This window comes from Opisthocomus hoazin, chromosome Z, assembly GCF_030867145.1.
Source record: "Opisthocomus hoazin isolate bOpiHoa1 chromosome Z, bOpiHoa1.hap1, whole genome shotgun sequence".
Taxonomy (NCBI): domain Eukaryota; kingdom Metazoa; phylum Chordata; class Aves; order Opisthocomiformes; family Opisthocomidae; genus Opisthocomus; species Opisthocomus hoazin.
In genome coordinates this window covers 50,098,340-50,118,974 of record NC_134454.1, presented here as the reverse complement: position 1 = coordinate 50,118,974, position 20,635 = coordinate 50,098,340, and the positions used below count along the sequence as shown (strand labels likewise).

Sequence of the window (20,635 nt, the reverse complement as noted above, 5' to 3'; positions counted from 1 at the left end):
CAAGTCAACATGATTATGTCTTTTTAAATATCTGCTTTCCTTACTTTCTGTAAGTAGGCTTTTAAACACAAAATATACTAAGCAGCATTTCATCTGAATCCTATCAAATAAAGTTATTGAAGCATGAGGTCTATATAACCAGTGAAGCAAAAGACCATGCTATTACATGGATAAATGCTCCAGAGTTACTGAAGCAACACAAAAACAATCATAGAAACATAGTTTCTGAAACTCATAAGCAACTCATTTTGGAAAAAAGTTTGTGTGTGTGTATATATATATATATGTATACACACACACACACATATATATATATATATATGAATACACACACAGAGAGATATAAACCATTTGACATCTAAATTCCAGAACAGATACGCATGGATTTGATTTTAAAAAAAAAATTTCCCACTCACCTGCTCATAAAAACAACAGAAAATAAGCCAGAAATCAAACATATCTATCTACAGGGCTTAAAGGGGAAAAAAAAGAATCCGTATTTGTTTATGGTTTATTGTTCTTTTTCAGTTATTCAGACAAAGGAGAAGTAACAGTTCCCAACCCGTTTTGTCTCTGGAAACACCATCATTTCACAGTGGCTTCAACACCCACCAACTTAGAAATTCCCCCAGGGCTCCAAGGCTCATATTCAGTTACCATTCGGGATTAGACCCTACCTCCTGGACAACTTTTTAGACAGCCAAACTTACGCCCACGTATGTAGGATGTCAGGGCACTTGCCTGCTGGCAATGGGCTCTTGGGTGCTTACGTCCGGGTGCCCCAGCTCTCAACCCTTTGGCAGCCACAGCTGCCCAATCAAGGAGGTGGATAATCATAGAATCATAGAATCATAGGTTGGAAAAGACCTGTGAGATCATCAAGTCCAACCCAACACCACCATGCCTACTAAACCATCCAACCATCCACCCAACAACACCATTCCTACTAAACCATATCCCAAAGTGCCACATCTACACATTTTTTTAATACCTCCAAGGATGGTGACTGAACCACCTCCCTGCACAGCCTATTTCAATGTCTGACCACTCTTTCAGTAAAGAAATTTTTCCTAATATCCAATCTAAACCTCCTCTGACGCAACTTGAGGCCATTGCCTCTCGTCCTTTCACTAGTTACCTGGGAGAAGACACTAACACCTGCCTCACTACAACCTCCTTTCAGGTAGTTGTAGAGAGCAATAAGGTCTCCCCTCAGCCTCCTCTTCTCCAGACTAAACAGCCCCAGTTCCCTCAGCCGTTCCTTATAAGACTTGTCCCCAGACCCCTCACCAGCCTCGTTGCCCTTCTCTGGACACGCTCCAGCACCTCAATGTCCGTCTTGTAGTGAGGGGCCCAAAAGCAAGCACAGTACTCAATGATGCCAGGCCTGGAGCTCTTTCAGATAGTGGACGTGACCAACTGATCTTGAACTCCTCTGTGTAAAAAAACAAAAAGAAAAAAAAGCTTATGTAAAACGCTATGAGTTTATATAAAGCAGCACAGCCGGGTCCCACAGAGCAGGGCACGTGGGAGCACAAGGCAGCACCAACACCCAGAGCGGGGCGAGGCCGAGCGCTGCAGAGACGCTATCCGAGCACAGAATTTTACTCTTCTTTATGCAATTCACCTGGCGATGCAGAAGAGCACACTTAGCAGCCTGCAGACCTGACATCCCCTCAAAAATAGGTGCTGTTACAGGCTGCTCGTATAAATAGCACTCTCTCAAGGCCTCCATTTACCCACTTTGTGCTTTCTGTCCCTGTCTCTTCCCAGCGCTCTGAGCCTATTCCCTTTCATAAACATTAATTTCCTCACCACAGCATTGCTAGCCTGCAGCAGGGCAATATTTGCTCTCTCTCCTCCCACATACAGGGCCTCCACACAAAATATAGGAGCAGTGTGCCTTGGATAATCCACCCCGGGGCACATCCCCAACATCAGACATCGGCACCCACCACCTCACCATGCCACTCACCCTGGGGAAGCCATTTGATGTCTCCACCACCACCTCTGGCAGGGGGCACAGCCGTGCAGCTCCACCCTCACACCTCCCACCCCACTCAGCAGCCCAACTGCTATTGGGGGAAAACTTCGGTCCAGCCCCGGGACCGGGGTCTGGCTTCACCCTCACTCACCAGCTCCCAGTGCGTCCCACCCTCTTTAGCCATCCCCCACCCAGCACTGGCCAGCACCTTGCAGAGTTTGCACCTCACAGGAGGCCGGCAGCAGCTGGCTGGGACAGACCCCTTTTCTCTTGTGTTTGTGCAGCACCTGGAAATTTTTAATTCAAGTCTCTTGTGATCCCTGGGTGTGGCAAACCCTCCCCAGACACAGGCCTCAGCAACATGGGTACCGGGCTGCAGGGGCGATGGCGATAGCGGGCCAGCTCTCAGCTCAGCCCACAGCCTTCACAGTGAAGGCAAAGGCTACTGTGGTGCCAGACCATCGCCTTTGACCCAGGGTCAGAGGGTCACCACTTAACAAGTATTTTTTTCCACGTTTGCAAGCGTTTTCCATGGCACACAGTAAGGCCAGCGTGGAGCTCTTTTCCAACTGCAAACATTTGTTCGTTACCCTAGGCTGATCAGCAGGGTCAAGAACAAACATTTGCTGCATTGATGAAATGTGGCAATGAATAAATACCTTGGGACTAGCTAGTCTTAACATTTACAGTTGTTTTAGTGAACTTGAGTTAATTGCCAATTGATGCATGCCACTACACAACCAAAAATTCTAATCAGGATAGTCCCAAAGTGAAGGCCTTCTATTTCTTATATTTTAATTATTTCCCTACTCAAAAATAAACTAATTCAGACTATCAAGATACACGTGTGAAGGGACTCCTAAAAGCAGTAATCTCTTCAGCCCACAGGCTAGCCCAGGACACAAAACATGGCTCACATTCTGTGCAACATTGTCAGTCAGAAGAGTTAGAAGGGCATTTTCTTCCTCTGTTCAAAGACCATAATGAAATGCTTTTCATTACTGAAAACTACCTTTAGCAATTTGTTTTTGTAATAATAACCCAAAAAGACCATTGAAAGCAACCGAAGAATGAAACAAATCCAAACATTTTTGCAAGACAGCAACTGGAACCCATAGCCACAGACATTTCTGCCGCACCACTAACTGCAGCGTGAGAACAGCCAAATGAGTTTAACTAACACAGTACGAATATTTTGCTATACCAAAATATCTTTTGACTGTATGTACTTCTAACGTGGCTTTTTTCTGTGTTTGAGTTTCCAACTGGGGCCTAACCTGAGGGATTAATAGAACGAAGAGTGTTATATTTGACATTGCTGCCCTCTAGTGACTACACAGGGCAAGCAATTGAAGAGACAGTGCTGCAAAAGGTTTCTTTGTTCTCAAGATGTAAGTGATCAGTTGGGTATCATTAACTACGACAGAATTTTATGAGAGTGAAATCTTAGTTAATCTTAGCCTTAAAATATCATTTGAATAAACAAAGTACTTGAATATAAATAAACATTTCTGCAAATGGAATGTGTAGTGCAATAAATGATCACAGATTACTATCAGCAATACTTTTGTGTTGCATTAAAATACTTCATGACCAGTAATTCAGAAAAGTTACAGCTGCAAACAAGAAATCTATATTACATGACAACTAGTTCAATGAACAAATTGGTCTAATTTATCTAGAAAACATTGAATGTATGTGACAGTGTTTACACTACTGGGGATTTTCACAATAAACAGTGTCAGACAATTCAACAAAAACCAGCATAAAAGTGCATCATTGCCTTCATTCCATAAATTGCACATGTGCAGAATTGCCTGTCCTTTCTGTAGGAGTAAATGAGTAGTATAAGGTTGTTATAAACTTAAAGGTGGTTTTTTTTCAAAAGCTGTTTTACAGTAGACAAGTTTTTTGACAGTCCTGAATACTGTAGTTCCATATTTCCAATATTTTGTGACCATTTTTTTTTTGTTTGTCTTATAGATGTTGACTCTAATGGGACCTGACTATGACTAGCAGAATACATTTCAGTTCTTGGTTAACCCAGGATTACAATGCTCCAGATGAATGCAGCAAAACGATTTCTTCTGTTATTAGCAACCTTTTATCTCTGTAATGAACCTGGCAGGACAGAGGGCACTAAATACTAAACATCTGTATAAGTAATAATCAACCCCTGGGGGACACACGTGCACTCTTAGATTCCTGCACTGCGCTTTTCTACTCCACCCATAAACTCTTATCTGGAAAGAATCAGTGATAAATACAGCTACCCACATTTTCTTATCTGAGATTAGACCAATGCCAACCACTCTCAGAGAAAGGTGTCTACCACCTGGGCTCTTCTTTAATAAGCTGGCAAAGAAACTATCACATGATTATCTGGGAAAGTTTTGCCTGAGGCAGAGCAGAGACAGGCCCAGGAGCATCAGAAGACAGCACCCTTGCACTGGGATCACAGTCAAGCAGAAGGGATGGAGGTTTGCAAAGGAATAGCTATGGGTGAGAGAAAAAAGAAAAGACATGGATAATTGGAAGCAGATGAATGAGAGAGGTGTGGGAAAGCACGGAAGGAGGATAGTGAGAGTATGGGATGGATAGATATGTAGAGATTCAGGACGAAGTTAAAAGTAAAAAGACTAAAATAAGAACTAGAAAACTCCAGAACATGGGAGCAGAACAGTAAGCCCTTCTGGGTGTGCTGTGCAGGTCAACTTTCGGCCTTCAAATATTTGGTAGCATTTTTTGGTTATATGACTTTCCTTCATGAAGAAAACATTTAAAATATCTTGATATATAAACTATTCAGTTGTCTAAATCCTACATCTCAAATTTAACATAAAAGTAAGAAAAAGACGGGATTTAACAAAATGTAACTTAAGAAAATCTTTACAGAACTTGTCTTTAAAGAAACAGACCCAAGTTAAACCTGCTTATACCTCTTTCATTCAAAGTTATACAGGCAGTTGCGTACTTCACTGGTTGGGGTTTTAAAGCTTCCCACCTAGCTTCGAATGTATTATTTGGAAGTATAATTTTACCACTTTTATTCAACAAAATCCCACCAGTAGCTAATTACCAAAGATATTTCACACTCCACATCACCTGTTTGTTCCATTCACTGAAAGTGTCATATTCTATTTTGAACTCACTTAAAAGCTTGATTTGTCATCACACTCTCTGGGAAAGCCACTACACACAGGCTGCATGACTCCAGTCCTCCTCAGTACTTCATTACTTGTAAATACACTTCAAAAAAATGAGACAAGTCTGTCTTTACCAGGCAGAAAAAACTATCTCTCCGTTACACACATGAAATGATCCGTGTATGTTCCCTATTTAAGAAGGACAGATTTTATGCCCATCACAGCACTTCACTGCTCCAATTATTCATGTTCCTCTTCAAAAAGCACAGCTATTCTGTGAGAACGAGTGCTTGAATGGTCCATGAAGTCTTAGGAAAGACATTATTTATTCCTTGGGACCTCCTTGCAACCTAAATCACTCATGCAAATCTTGAAACAAGATCATTCTGAGGCACTTCTATACTCAAATGTTGATGTGCATTCCCAAATAATTACAGAATAGAATGCAAAAAATACTATAGTACCTTTGCCCAGGGAAGTGGTTGAGTCATCATCCCTGGGGATATTTACTGTAGATGTGGTGCTTAGGGACATGGTTCAGTGGTGAACCTGGTAGTGTTGGGTTTACGGTTGGACTCCATGACCTTAACGGTCTTTTCCAACCTAATTGATTCTATGATTCTACATGCAAGACAGCCCAAAGCACTTTGCAATAAAACACTAAAATTACTCTATGGGTTTCAAAAGCAAAAGCAGTTGCCAGTATGTGCTTAAGAAGATACAACCTTGGATTCAGAGCAGACTTACACTAAGAGGAAAAGATGACACGAACACTCATGTCACTGCTACCTTTTATGAACTCCATTATGGGAAAGCTCCTCTGACCTAGGGTTTTAATTTTTTAAGGGAAAGACAGTAGTCATTTTTTCACATATATGCCTGCATAATACATATATATATACATGCCTGTGTATATATAAAAGAAAAATAAGAATATATATACTCTAATGTGTATATGTGTATGTGTATGCATATATAGGTGCATATATATATATATGTACATACCTCCCTAAACCTGGTTTTCCAGAATCGGAATATTGCTGTGCAAAACGCGGTTACTAGTCACTGCTTTGCCTTACACTATCACTCATGTTTGGTCACTTCAGACAACTTCGAAATAAATGTGAAAAAAGTATAATTTTTTTGTGTATTTGCTGAAATCTCTTAAGAGTAGACTTTATTTCATCTATACAGCTTTTTCCAGACTTCATCAGTTTGACAAAGGACAATGGTTTAGAATGGGACAAGTTACAGAGTCAGCAATGGTTGTGTATGGTTCATTTAGGATGTCTGTGGTTCACAGCTCTGGTTACAGACAAGTTTGATGTTACAGCTCTGACAGTGCCAGAACAATGTCTTCAGTTTGGGGTAAAATAAGACTAGCAGAAATATCTTAGAAAATACCAAGTGGCTCACAAACTGTTACTGAAATTCACAGTTTGGGGTTTAGATTAGATTTACCTAAAATATTTCTGAATTGGTAACTTCTATCTTTATTTGCATCATCTATTCACGTACTACTTTAAATACACCACCGTCTGCTCTCACAGGCCTGGTTTTAGTTTGACATCTTTCACACATTTAATTTGCTCCATTATTTTATCTTTGAATGTGCATCTATTCAGTATACTCCTTGAGAACGGACAAGGAGAAGGTCGAAGTTTCTCCCCAAGCCTAGAAACAAAAGAAGATAACACAGTGTACCACCAGCCAATGTCACTCTAAACTCATCTCATCAAGGAGCCCATGGTGCCAAAGCTTTGCAAGGGCTGTTGTCAGTAGCACTTGGGAAAGCAGCAGCTGTTCTGAAGCCTAGGAACATACACCACAGGAGTTCTGCCAGTAAATCTCAGGACTAACTTAAAAATCTATGACATCTCTTTTTGGCTGTTCTCAGCTACCTTACTTTTTATTAAAATTGAGTATATTTAGTATTTTGAGTGTTGTATTTATTAAGAATGTATTTGTAAAAAAGATACTAGACAACAATGTGCTTTTAAGCTCCTGTTGGATCAACATGGATGGCCAGCCTCAAAGAGTTACTGCGAACAGAGTTAAATCCAGTCGGCACAAGGTCATAAGTGGTGTTCCTCAGGGCTCAGTATCAATTATCTGGACCAGGCGATCAAGTGCTCCCACAGTAAGCTTAGAGACAACACCAAGTCGGGCAGAAGTGTTGATCTGTTCAAGGGCAGGAAGCTCTGCAGAGGGATCTGGACAGGCTGGATTGATGGGCCGAGGCCAACTGTATGAACTTCAACAAGGCCAAGTGCCGGGTCCTGCACTTCAGTCACAACAACGCCATGCAGCACTACAGGCTTGGGGAGGAGTGGCTGGAAAGCTGACCAGTAGAAAGGGACCTGGGGTTGCTGGTCAACAGCTGGCTGAGCATGAGCCAGCAGTGCGCCCAGGTGGCCAGAAAGTCCAACAGCATCCTGGCTTCTATCAGGAAAAGTGTGGCCAGCAGGAGTAAGGAGGTGATTATGCCCCTGTACTCAGCACTGGTGAGGCCACACCTTGAATACTGTGTTCAGTTTTGGGTCCCTCAGTACAAGAGAGACACTGAGCTGGTGGAGTGCACGCAAAGAAGGGCAACGAAGCTGGTGAAGGGTCTAAGAGAACAAGTCTTATGAGGAGTGGCTGAGGGAACTGAGGTTCCCTCAGGGAAGTGGTGGAGTCCCCATCCCTGGAGGTATTTAAAAGACATGTAGACATGGTCCTTAGAGACATGGTTTAGTGGTGGACTTGGCAGTTTTAGGTTAATGGTTAGACTTGCTGATCTTAAGGGTCTTTTCCAACCTAAATGACTCTGTGATTCTATGATAACATTTTAAGTTGTCAATTTTACCTGAAGCAGCTTTTAATTTGGATTTTGGGGAAGTTTTTCCTTTGACATCTGGACCCACAAGTATTTTCTATTAGAGGTTTAGAGCCCTACACAGAGCATATTTGCAACAGGTTTATTACTTTTGGCTATTTATTTTCTTTCTTCTCCTACCAATATCACATATTACTGGTTAGAGACAGAGTGGCTAAAGCATATCTGTAAACAGACAAAGCAGCATAACGTCAGGACTTATTCAGGACTCACAGCGAGGGACATCTCTCAGCTCAGATGTAAGCTGATGACTTCATCGAGGCTAAGAAGTTGGAGGCAGCCAGAGATACCTGTGGTTGCATCACTGTTGTATGCTGCTGGCCACAGAACTGGCGAACTCTAATGACATTAAGCTGACAGGTTACAGATGCTATGCCAGACTGCTCACCAACAAAAAGAAAATACACAAAACAAAAACAGCTATTAAAGCATATTTTATTAGATAGCAATTTGTAATACAGAAAATACGTCATTCTATTTAAACACGTATTTGTACAAAATTACAGTGAATGCAGTGATTTTCAGTTTTGAGGAGGAACAACCTTCATGAACACCACAGTTTTACTTGTAAACAGTTTAAATTAAAGTTTAAAAAGTTTTCGCAATTTAGAGCCTCATTTACGTAATATACAGACTTTTACTAAAAGTTGGCACGTGCAATTGGCACTGAATTTCTTCCTCATACTCGTATGAAAATACCCTTCCATTTTAAATACTTCACTTTATATTCAGTGGGAAACCTTCACAGCTTAGGTTTATTTGTTACTCAGCCACCTAATGACTAATTTCCTATAAACCCACCCATCTATAGCCATAACTCAAAGAGCAGAAATTATAGAAAAAGGACTTCTCTTTATAAACTGAGTACCACATTTGAACCTACATATCATCTGAGTCAAATTTTCTTTTACCATAAGATGAGTTTTCTCACAAAAGAAGACAAAAAAAAACCCTGAATTATGATGAATATAGATGCCAGCAGTCCTAAGGATACCAATAAGAAGGGATTAGGCCTGCTAGTAATACAGTGGGAGAGAAATACTAGAGTAACTAGTGCTGTAAAGCGCTTCTCCAACCCGTAAGTAGCCCAGACAGGGTCAGAGGGATAGCATTACATGCTGTATCAACTGTGGCAGGGGCAGTGGCAAAGGGCATCTGAACCGCACATAAGATATTGGTACATTTTCTTCACTACCTAATACAGTCAGAAAGATTGGAAGTAGGTTTCTTTGTAATATAATAAAGCCCCTCGACTATATGAAAAAATATGTCCCTTTGGTTTATGAATTAGTGATCTTTCACTGAAATCTTTTTCCGTAAAAAGTTACCTAGAATTATTGTACAGCAGTGGATTGAGAAGAAAAGAAAACCTCTTTAAAAGGAGCTGTACATGAATAGATTGCCTGCATTAGCACAAAACCTATTAGCTTAATTGGGAAACTGCATAGGTTCACATCGACATGATGCTCCTTGCAGGAGTGGAACGTAGATACTTTCCTTGGAATACATTTTATCAGGCTATACAGATTTAAAACTGTAATTTATTTTTTTCCTAAAATGATAGAGGACTTTGTAGTCCATACAAACATAACTACACAGAAAAATTCTTAAACCGTGTTAGGCCATAACTGTGCTTCTAAAAACAATTAAATGAAGCTGCAGCTTGTCTTATTCAGCCACTAATGTACGCTAAACAGGCACAGAGTGGTTACCAGAACTTAGGTGATCAAAACATTTTCACAGCGTCTCACAGAAATCATTTCCTCAGAACTGTGTACTATGCCACAATTAAAAAGGGTCAAATGAATACAGGATAAAATAATACTTCTGTGTCAACTGAATAAAAATAATTTATTTACAGATCATGAGGAAAAACATGAAATGCCTTTCCTTTTCAAATAAATACATGTATTAAGGGAACACATCCATTAACTAAAAAAATAACTTTGTGAGATTAAATGATAGTTCTTACACACTAAAGAAAACCATAAAAACATTCAAAGTACAATAGTGCAGCCATGTCAGAGCAAAAAACTGATGTTTGCCATTTTACATTTTAGATAGAAGACAAGGTAATCTTTTAAAGCAAAACAACAGAAAACTTTATATATTCATTATTACCATGTATAAACACATGCTTTAACTTCTAAATGTAAATATTTTTTCCAAGTTATTTTGCTTTAACATGAATTCTACATGGTATATGTGAATATTCAGTCTTGCTGGAGCTGATCATTGTAGTTCTAAAACCAGTTCCAACTGAGCTATAGCTATATCCCCATTTGGTAGTGTTTTTTTAGAATTTAGACGTTGACCATAAAACTACTCCAAGGTAAAACCTTGTTAACAGTTTCCAAACCTGAACCTTACTTAAAAAAACAACACTGTTTCAAATTAAAATTGCTTTACACCAGACATAAAAATTACAGAGCTTAAAAAAAAAGGAATTCTGTTTATATAATTTGGTCAAACAAAGAGAGATTTTGGTCATTACAGTAAATTAAAGTCATTAAACAAAAAAATCATTCATTGAAAATAGTCACTAAACGAAAAAAAGTACCCAAAATATCAATGGCCCAATACTGCAGAGAGAGAAAAATAGGTGTGAAGGCACGTCCCTGAACTCATATCCTTCAACCAGGCTCTCTACAGGCATGATCATGCACATGGTACTCTCCGTATGATAAGAATCTTAGACATGAAAGCAATTACTGCACATGCATGCAAGCTGCTAACTGTGCAATGTGGAACCCGCATTTGCAAGAGGTACCTCACAACGTTACTATACTGGTGAAGAGAAGGACAAGCAGCATCTAATAGCATACAGATAATGAAAGGGAAGCTACTGAGATCACAGCCAAACCCTTCTTGGTAGCAGGAGATGATACAATGAAGGGAAACAGCTATAAACTTGTAACCACTTGGGAAACTGAGGTTGGACATAGACAGAAATTTTTATCCAGAAGCGGAGTGCAAGCACAGGAACAGGCTGACCAGAATGGTGGTGGTATCTCTGTCTTCAGGGATTTTCACAAGCTGGTTAGCCAAAGCCACAGCTAACCTGATCTCGGGCCAGCAACTGTCCCTCTCTGCTTAGGAGACTGGGCAACCACTTCCAGAAATCCTTCTTGCCAACAACTTTAAGTGATTCTCTGCATCCAACTAAAACGTTTTTCTCATGCAGGTGTGTCAACAAGGTTTAGGCAAACATATTTAACCTCATTAACTGCAGGCCAAGACCACAGAGATGATCAAACACTGTGGTTCAGGAGACATGCATAGAACACTGAGCCTAAATCTAAGCCCTACAAATTAACAGAAGTTAGCAACGCTGAAGGAGCAATATTTTGAAATGTAAGTATCTGCTTATAATCACGACCTTCTCATCCTCCAAAAATGCAAATGTTGTAAGCTTATACTACAGAAACCACGAGCTGGATCATCTCCTTCTCTACTCCCTACTGCTGCAGAAAGAACTATCTGTAAGTACAACCCACATTAATTCTACTTCCATTTCACTCCCTTGGAGAGAGAGAAGCTTTTGCATACAAAGAACACAGAAGACACCCTCATCAATGCGCTCAGGTAAACATGGTTTTCTCCTCAGCGAAGCTAATTACAGCTATAATCTTATAGTTTAAATAACACAGGGTTAATAGTAAATAACACATATGTGACCATGCATATTCCTGGTACACCTGCATCTCCTTCAATCTCTGCCACACGCTCCAGACAAGTCTCAGGACTACAGTGAGGCCTCTTGTACTGCCGGGTGAGAAAACGCTACAACCCTAAAGTCTCCTGTATGGAATAACGTAGTTTGTGAAGATTCCCTTAGTACTTCAACAAGGACACCAAACATGTTTTCCTTTTCTACAGCTGAAGTACAATATAGTGAAATAAAATATATTCTTCCTTCTACCATTCGATTTCTCTGTCTTGGTAAGAACTATCCTTCAGATAGTTACCTGAGGATTAGCTGCTCTGATCTAGAGGTTTGAACAGATGCCTAAAAACACTGCTTTTCCTACTTCAAAACTCATTTTTTTTTAAATGCTGAATTCCTGTTTCCAAGAACTCCACATTTTGTGAAACTGATAACAGAGCACAGACTACACAGTGTCCAAACACAGTGCTGCTAGTCACGCAGGTTTCCAATCAGACCATAAAACTTTATCCAAGGTTGATTTACTGAGCTAGGTTTCAGCCTGCAGATGATTTATTAATGTACACAGAAAAGACTGAAACAGTTTGCTGGCTCTGAAGAGGCTTTACCCCATTCCCATCAAAAATAGCGGAAGCTGAGAAGAATTGGATCATAATTATTAACTGCAGAAATACATACATTTTTTACTACACTACAGGACAATTGGGAACTATTAGAAGCAGTAACAACTCAGTTTTTAGAGGTGTTGATACCTGAAGCACCACCCACTGATGAGTTTCTCAACATTTTCCTAAAAATAGGTAAAGGAATTCTCATTAAGGTAAGTGGTTGCTGTTCATTTCAGGGACTTCTTTTAATGAACAGTTTATACAGATGCTTGTGCATGTGCAGCAATTCTTACACCTGCAGGTTTAAAACTGCAAAAATACATAAAGAATATCCATTAAAACAGACTCCTCTGCACTATTACAATTCCTCAATTAATGTCTGAATGGATGGCATTTGAAAAACAAGGAAAAAACTACATCCCATAACTCTCTGTAATACTAATAATGATCTAGTCTAAACAAACAGGCAGGTACTGGATCACAAATTCACCTCAGTAATCCTACCTATCACAGGTACTACAGTCTCTCTGGAATTCTGAACAGTAACGATCCATGCAAATGTTCCTTTCACTTCTGAGCTGTGTAAGATCAGATGAAAAGTCTACTTCTCAGTTCTGAATCAAATCCCAACTCCCAAAATTAAACAAATTCCAACTCATCAACTTCTGCGAAATTACACCAGAACCCCAAGCACCTGCCACTGTCTTCTCCCAACAGAGACCATTCTGCTTCATGCCCTGAACTCTGGGTTTACCTGGATCTAGGCAACCTTTCAATAGTGTGGAGTTTTCTTGGGAAATGTTTCATCAACACATAACTTAAGGCCTTCAAAAAACTAGATAAGCAGACATGATCAAAATGAGATTACATTAACTGAAGCTGTAACTTTTCCTATAAGTGATACATGATATTATCATGTTCTGTATACAAGAAATATTGAGCCCATAAAGAAACAAGCAAGTAAAGAAGATAAAACATATTACAATATTGTACGCAGTGACTACTGTAGCATTGATTCTGAGGTCACTTCATTGACTTACATTACTTAAGAAATAAACCTATGGGGCAAAGTGCACAAATATGAATGAGTAGAAAGTAGAGTCTGGATTTTCAACATGATGTGCAATTTCTAAATAGATAAATGTATAAATCCACAATAAACTGAATACATTATTGAAATCCTTCATTATTATTTTATTAAATATACAAGTTATTCAGGTTAGGAGAAGTATCTGTCACTCAAACTTTGCAACAGTTTTTCGTGAGTGCCGATTTTTTGACAGATGTCCCAGCCAGGCTGGTCACTGAACTCGTATCATCTTGATTATCACTTCGCTTTCGCACTTCACTGTAAAAAAACCCAAACAAACAAAAAAATGCACTCAAATTCACACATTTCTGTTCATGTTCACTGTTCCATTTCTCCCAGTACATCTTGCAGAGCTCATCATCATCTATTATGTGGTTAAAGCTATGGTTTTTAGTGCACAGAATCAACATGTCTCCTAACTTTCCCATTTGGGAATCATATCAATATTTCTACACAAATCATAGTTACTGATAGAAACACAATAATTTATGATATGTTGTAACTCCACAATGCTCTGTTTTTCTTTTCCTTTCGATAATTTTTCTTTGTTTGCTTCAGTGTATTACCATAGAAACAGAATATGTTCACAGCTGAAAGCATAAAACTAAATAACTGCAATTTCAAGTATAAATTTCAAGTATAAATTGCGAGGAAAAATGCACATTGTTGGATGTTTTATTACAAATGCGGACTTAAAAGTCATGTATGTATGATTACTGACCTGTATTCTTACTGTGGGCCTCCTAGAATGTCAACAGCCAGCTCTGAAATTTCTTGCTTCCTTATATCTACATTTATCTATACAACCAGTCCCCCTTGTATTAGTAGCATAAATTCATGAAGTTCACTCAGAACACCGTATTATTCAACATAATGGTAATGAAATGTTCCTTTAGTAATTTTTATTTCAAAATGAAACAATTCATTCAAAGAACACAAATTACTAAGACTTGAGTAAACAAACTGCAGTCAACCATTCCAGACCAAGGTTCTGGGTAATTGCTAGACCATTTGAGGATCAGTAAAAATGGTGAAGAAAAATACTGACTTTTTTTTCTCCTAGGTTTTGAAAAGAGAGGGTCCAATTGCCAAAATGGTTTTTTATCCTTTAAACAGTTGAACAAAGTTATCTTGTTTAAAATTTAAAGATAATTTTCCATCTGTGATTCATGTTACATAACTGTGCTATGTATGTTCTCTAACTTCATAATCCATTGCTGTATTCATGGCCAGATTTTTGGAAATGAGTCATTCAACAAATCAGCAATTAACTTCACATTGACACCAACAGACAAATAAACACCTGTGTTCTTGCTGCATATCTGACGGATGTATTTTCCTAGAAATATGGGTGCTCTTGAAAGTTCCATGTGAAGAAGCAATGATCCTCTCTAGAAAGCCAGCATTCTGTATTCACGCTGTGTTAATCAGTAGTATTTTAACAATGAATAATCAAATACTGACCAAATGTGAAAAAGTTTTGTTACTGCATTAGGCTGCTGCAAAAATCACTTCAATACGGTTTGTAATTCTGGCCTTGAGCTCCATGCATCAAACCGAAAAATCAGAGGCTGCGTATTCATTACATACTGTCAGCCCTTCAAAACTATATTGTAACCAAGAATGGTTTGGAAAGGTAGTAGAAGTGTAATGTCTGGCTCACACATTATCACAGAAATACCAGGCTGCTAAATGGATATAATCAGAATGTCTATCTTTTAAACAATTTGGAGAATGCAACATCAAAGAAAATATGTGGGATTAAAACAGTCAGTAATAAAACTGAACATATATTAATATATTTGAAAGAATAAGAATTATATGTAGAATTATATGCATTTGAATTAAAGAAAGAATTAGTAAAGTAAATCCATGTACCATTAAAAAATGTAATTAATTCACCAAACAGGTTTTAAAATTATGAGCTCCATAACTGAGCTCTAATTTAAATATCAATTATTGAGACAGCTTTGTAACATTTGCAAGCAAAAACGTCACTCCATTAAATTGAGAATAAATCTTGTCTTGCATTTATCTACAAAGATTTAACATGGTATTCTTTCATAAATTTTGTTTGTTGAATTTGATGTTGGTATACTTTTAAATGAACATGTGTGTCTTTGTATATATACTCACATGTAATACCCTTTTCATAAAATATACCCAGATGTGTTTATTTGAAAATAGAAACACGGCTACTTACCGAGCAAGGTGAAGAACTGCTTCTACAATATTAGATCCATCTTTAGCACTTGTTTCACAGAATAGCGCATTATAAGTCTGTGAATAAAAATAAAATGTTAAGCCAACTAATCCAAAATGTTTCCCACGTGAATATGTATATTCATTTACAAATGGTTTCCTCAATAACACAAAGAAAGAAGACACATATTTAAATGAAAAGGATTTCCTCTGGTACTCTTCATTCTCCCAACACATTCACTTCAGTACTGTGAAAAAAAATAGTAATTGCTTTTTATCTTTTTATATTTATCTTTTATATCCAGTATATTCTGAATTAACAAACTGAATACAAAACACATCGTAGGCTTAACACCCAAACCCTATCTTCTTGTCCACAAAACCGCAAAATAGGAAGAGAGTTGCTAGGACAGGTTACTGAATCCAGCTTCTTAGCTACTTGTAAGCTACAGCATCCAGTATTCCAGGTTAACCAGAAATATCATTCCATAAGTAACAGACATGATATCTACGCTGGTGTAATCAATTGCACGAGCACTCAGCAACTCAGGAGTCTTACAGATTCTACATTTTTCTCCTGCAAAATATGGGATATGTGCATCCCTTATCCCCCATATAAATACATGCAAAAAACTTGTCCATGCTTCTATTGATAGCAGAGTTCCATTTTCTTTCTGCAGATGTAGCAGGAATACAAGCTAGTCTCTTGAAGATAAAAATATTACACTCCAAAGCTGGACAGACACAAGCCAGGTGAAAAGCCTCATACACTCACTAGTGTGCTTCATATTTGTACCAGCAATTTCTCTTTGGCAGCAGAAAAACTCAGTCTCCTAGTTCATCCACTTTTTCACTGCTAAGACTTCTTCTCACAGTCTTCTGAACTACCCCAGCCAACAATGAAGTTCAGCTCATTGAACACTGAGACATGATTTAGCCCAGCAAACACCATGAAAATAGGACAGTTTTCACTACAAGTATCCATTCATAAATCTTAATTAGTAGATTTGAACTAATGGCCAGAAAATAACTTTTGTTTAGTAGTTTCTCACATGGCTTTCAGACTAAAGTTCTTAAGACCATTTTATACTAAAGAGGTAACATTTGGACCTTACCATAGCCAGCTTTTCTCCATAGTTTATAGGCACACATTTTTCCCCTTGTTCTGTAACAGCTTGACGGAGATCTGCTTTGTTTCCCACCATCATAATTGGAATATTCTCATAAGTTGCATCCTGTAAAGAGGATTTTATTTCCTTATTGCCAGAACACTCAGAATACAAAAAAGTAACTAGAATCATCACGTCATACTGATTTCCTTCCCACAAAAACGTCTTGCGCCCTATCACAAAAAATGACAAATTAAAAAAGTCACACTGAGAACTTTTCATGAACTAGTTGATATTTAAGCAGCCAGCTTAAACATCAGCCCACAAACCTGTGCTTCCATTCCCACAAGCTCCGTTTCCCAACATGGAATTTCATGTGTTAAGTTAATTTAATGGAAATAGTCACTGTATCAAAATGCTGTATGACTAAATTAATGTGGGAAAACTGACCAAGTCCTATACCATGACCAAAAGAGATGGCTTTCGGAAGATGAATTAAAGATTTTGCTTATCAATTCCGCTCCTATTAAACACCTCCGGTATGAGAGAAAAATCCTTTTCATTAAATGCAAATTTCTATTCGAATAAACAAACAATAAGTAATAGTACAAAGAAATACTGAAGTTTTCACTTGAACTATAGCTAATTTACAGAATCTAACACATTGGTTTAAAATGCACAGACTCCAAGGAATACCTGGAATACAAGGAATAGAAAGCCATCCATAAGACGGTATCTGAAACGGGCTCACACGTTCATTTCAAAAGGAAGCAAATGAGAAGAGTGTGATTACATGATACCCTTTTACTCAAAAATATGTACTGGTTTTAACACTAACTGAATATATCAGGATACATTTAGGACTTCCCTGTAGCTTTTACTTCTATGCAAGACTGCAGTCTGTCTAATTTGAATATACAGATATTCAAATTTTATAAATAATAAGGTTAACAATGCAGTGAAACATATTTCATAAATTGTATATACTTAAGGGTCTTACCTCGATCATATCCACCCATTCTCGCACATTAAGAAAGCTTTTTTCACACGTTACATCATATAGCAACAAGACACCATCTGCTCTTCTAAAGTATGATTTAGCAATACTTCGGAATCTTTCAGAAAAAAAAGATTTTCATAAGGCTGCATTATCAAAAAAAAATTCCATTTACAATCATTAAGAACACAGCATTACTTTATTGCACTACTGAGTAAGATTATCTCCACATTACAAGAGTTTTCTCATAGCTTCTTTTGTAAGTAGCTCTTGAAAACTGCTGATGCAAGTCTACAAATGCTCCGTAAGGATTCACAGGATTCTCTTCCAAACAGCATTCAACAGTTTTTGTATCAGAACAATCTACAGTGTATCTATTACAAATAATCTGTTTTGCACTGGACTTTTGATCAGTTGGAAAGGCTCTTCCACTTACATGTAACTTTATAAATTGAGTGGGTTACTCTACTACATTTGAAAAAATACAAAACCAATAAACTTCTTCTAGGATTAAATTCATCAGCTACAGTCATCTTTGCTCTTAACATAACACAATCTACTTAATAACCGAGTACAGCAACCAGGTCTTTCAATTCTATATTAAAATATTATCCAAAAATTTATTATGTGGGAATAGAATGATTGGGCCTCTACTTTACATAATCACTCATTCAGGCAAAAGTAAACACATACAGCTCAATACAAATCTTCGTCAATGAACAGATTAAACTGACTTCCAAGGTGGTGGACTGACCTCTTAATAACGCCCAACAGCTGTCAGTAAAGAAGTAATTGCTCTCAAGTAAGAATGTCACAGGATTTCAAGGAAACGCTACACAATAACATGAAGAACCTTGGATATATACATTCAGTAATCTGTACAGTTTTGCCATAAATCTTTTTAGAGTCTTTGTGAGGAAGTTTTCATACACTATACACAATGCAAAATCAGGATCAGGACTTGCAAGTGAAGAAGAGGAGAGGATGGTGAAGGGAAGGGAATCTCTAAGGTAAAGCCTGCTCAGAAATACAGGTCTGTAAGCACAAATAAAGACTAAAAATGGAAGAACCAATGTACATCTATTGCACTTCTTTGTATTGCAAGAGAGGGACATACAGATTTAACTAATTAATGCTGTGGTGAATCTCAACTATTTGTCTCTGCAGAGAGAACAGATTACCTCAGGCATCACCAAAGCTAACAAATAAACATTCCACCTGTCTTCGGGTCTCAGGACAGCAAAATCACACCTGTTTATAGACATTCACATATAGTCATACTGACTTCGTACAGGGCCATATAATATTTAGTGGAATTTTTTTCACCTAGATGAAAAAAGGCAAACATCTTAGAAACAAAACAATTGAAATTACATAAATGTAGAGAATCACTAACCTCTCCTGCCCAGCTGTGTCCCATAGTTGTAGCACTGTAGGTTCCCCATCAACAATTAGTCTTTTCATTTGAAAATCCACACCTGAAAAAAGTGTATAGTCTAACAAAAAATATCAATAACCTTCACAAACCCACAGAAGATGAAGTTATGTGACAAATACAACAGTTCTTTCAAAATTCACCTAATAGATTATGAGATTTCAGTCATTCACACAGCCTTGAACTGCAACAATTACCTTAATGTATTTACCTAGTCTTTAAAAAAACATTTAAAGAAATATTTTACCCACACAAATTTGGTATTATGACCAGCAAACAAGAAGATCTCTCTCTGCCTTATTTTGCTAAACAGTTTTATGGAAGAAAAGAAAACTTTTTATAAAACAGACTTTATTTCCAATGTCACGGAGGAAGAAGATAAATTAGAACAAAAATCCTGACTCAGAGGCAATAAAACAAATATATAACACAAAAATTCAGTCTCTGGAATCAGTAAGGTAGTTTGTTAGCTGACAGCTATAATAATATACACAAGTTGGTCAGAAATCCCTCCAGCTGCATTTAAACCAAAGCTTCAATAACACTTTGAAGAAACAGAGACAAAAAATAGTATGAAAGACATCAAAGGACAGTACGAAATACTAAAGCAAGAGGAAAGAGCTAAGATGACAACAAAGCAATGAAAATGTGAAATGGATTGTACACACATTTAAGTTCATTACACTGAAACTCCCTTTTTTGTTACTTTGTGTTGCTCAGGAATAGGCTTTGTGCTTTGCAAAGAGAATCTAAATTAGAGCAGTACCCTATTATCCACTCCAAACAGCAGTTAGGCACTTCTAATCTTTAGTATTCAATTAGATCTCACAGTCTAAGAGACTGCATGTGTATATTACAGAAACCATGGCAAGCAATCACAGAGGGTAATCTTAACACCCACTTCTGCAGAACAGCTATGAAATTCATTTTTGTATTTTAAGAAGAATAACTATACCCAGGGTTGCACTGGTATTGCCCCGAAATTCATTCTTGCAAAGTCTTGTAAGGAAACTGGATTTTCCCACTGCTGCGTCTCCAGCAAGAACAATCTTGTAAGCCTTCTCTGAACTGAGGTATTTCGGAGTACATTCGGTTGCATCTGACTGAAAATGAAAAGAACCCTTCTATTTCAACTCACATAAAAAATATTCTCTATATCAAAGAAATTTCTTTTTTCCTAAAGAATTGGTTACCTGAGGCGTGAGAGCAGATATGCATTTCCTTGTTGAGGCAACAGAGCTGCTTCGACTTACTGGTCGTGAGGATTTCCAGTCTAATACTGTACTGCTGTTATCAGGATTGTATGCTTCTTCGTCCCTAATCTCTGGAACCTGAAAGTACAAGCTACTGCGTTAGCTCCGGTGAGAAAAGTACACTTTTTTGGAAAGGGACAGCTAAGACTGATTAAAGCATTTGTTTTAACATCTTGGATTAAACAGAGATAAATGACCAAATAGAGCTCTGCAATTCTAGTCGAAATACTGTGATTATTCTGTTCTTAATCCACACTTGCTGTTTA

General features: G+C 37.9%; 1 protein-coding gene across 1 annotated transcript in view; it reads right to left on the bottom strand.

Annotated features, from left to right (window-relative positions):
- Positions 1-8,528: 8,528 nt before the first annotated feature.
- RASEF (RAS and EF-hand domain containing) overlaps positions 8,529-20,635 on the bottom strand; it is a 45,237-nt gene continuing 33,130 nt past the window's right edge. Inside the window, exons 11-17 of the mRNA XM_075411341.1 lie at positions 20,310-20,447; positions 20,072-20,219; positions 19,078-19,159; positions 17,685-17,799; positions 16,691-16,810; positions 15,577-15,653; positions 8,529-13,631 (exon numbers count right to left, since the gene is read on the bottom strand). Of these exons, the coding sequence (XP_075267456.1) occupies positions 13,523-13,631; positions 15,577-15,653; positions 16,691-16,810; positions 17,685-17,799; positions 19,078-19,159; positions 20,072-20,219; positions 20,310-20,447 (789 nt within the window). The 3' untranslated portion in view covers positions 8,529-13,522. The remainder of the gene's footprint in view (positions 13,632-15,576; positions 15,654-16,690; positions 16,811-17,684; positions 17,800-19,077; positions 19,160-20,071; positions 20,220-20,309; positions 20,448-20,635) is intronic.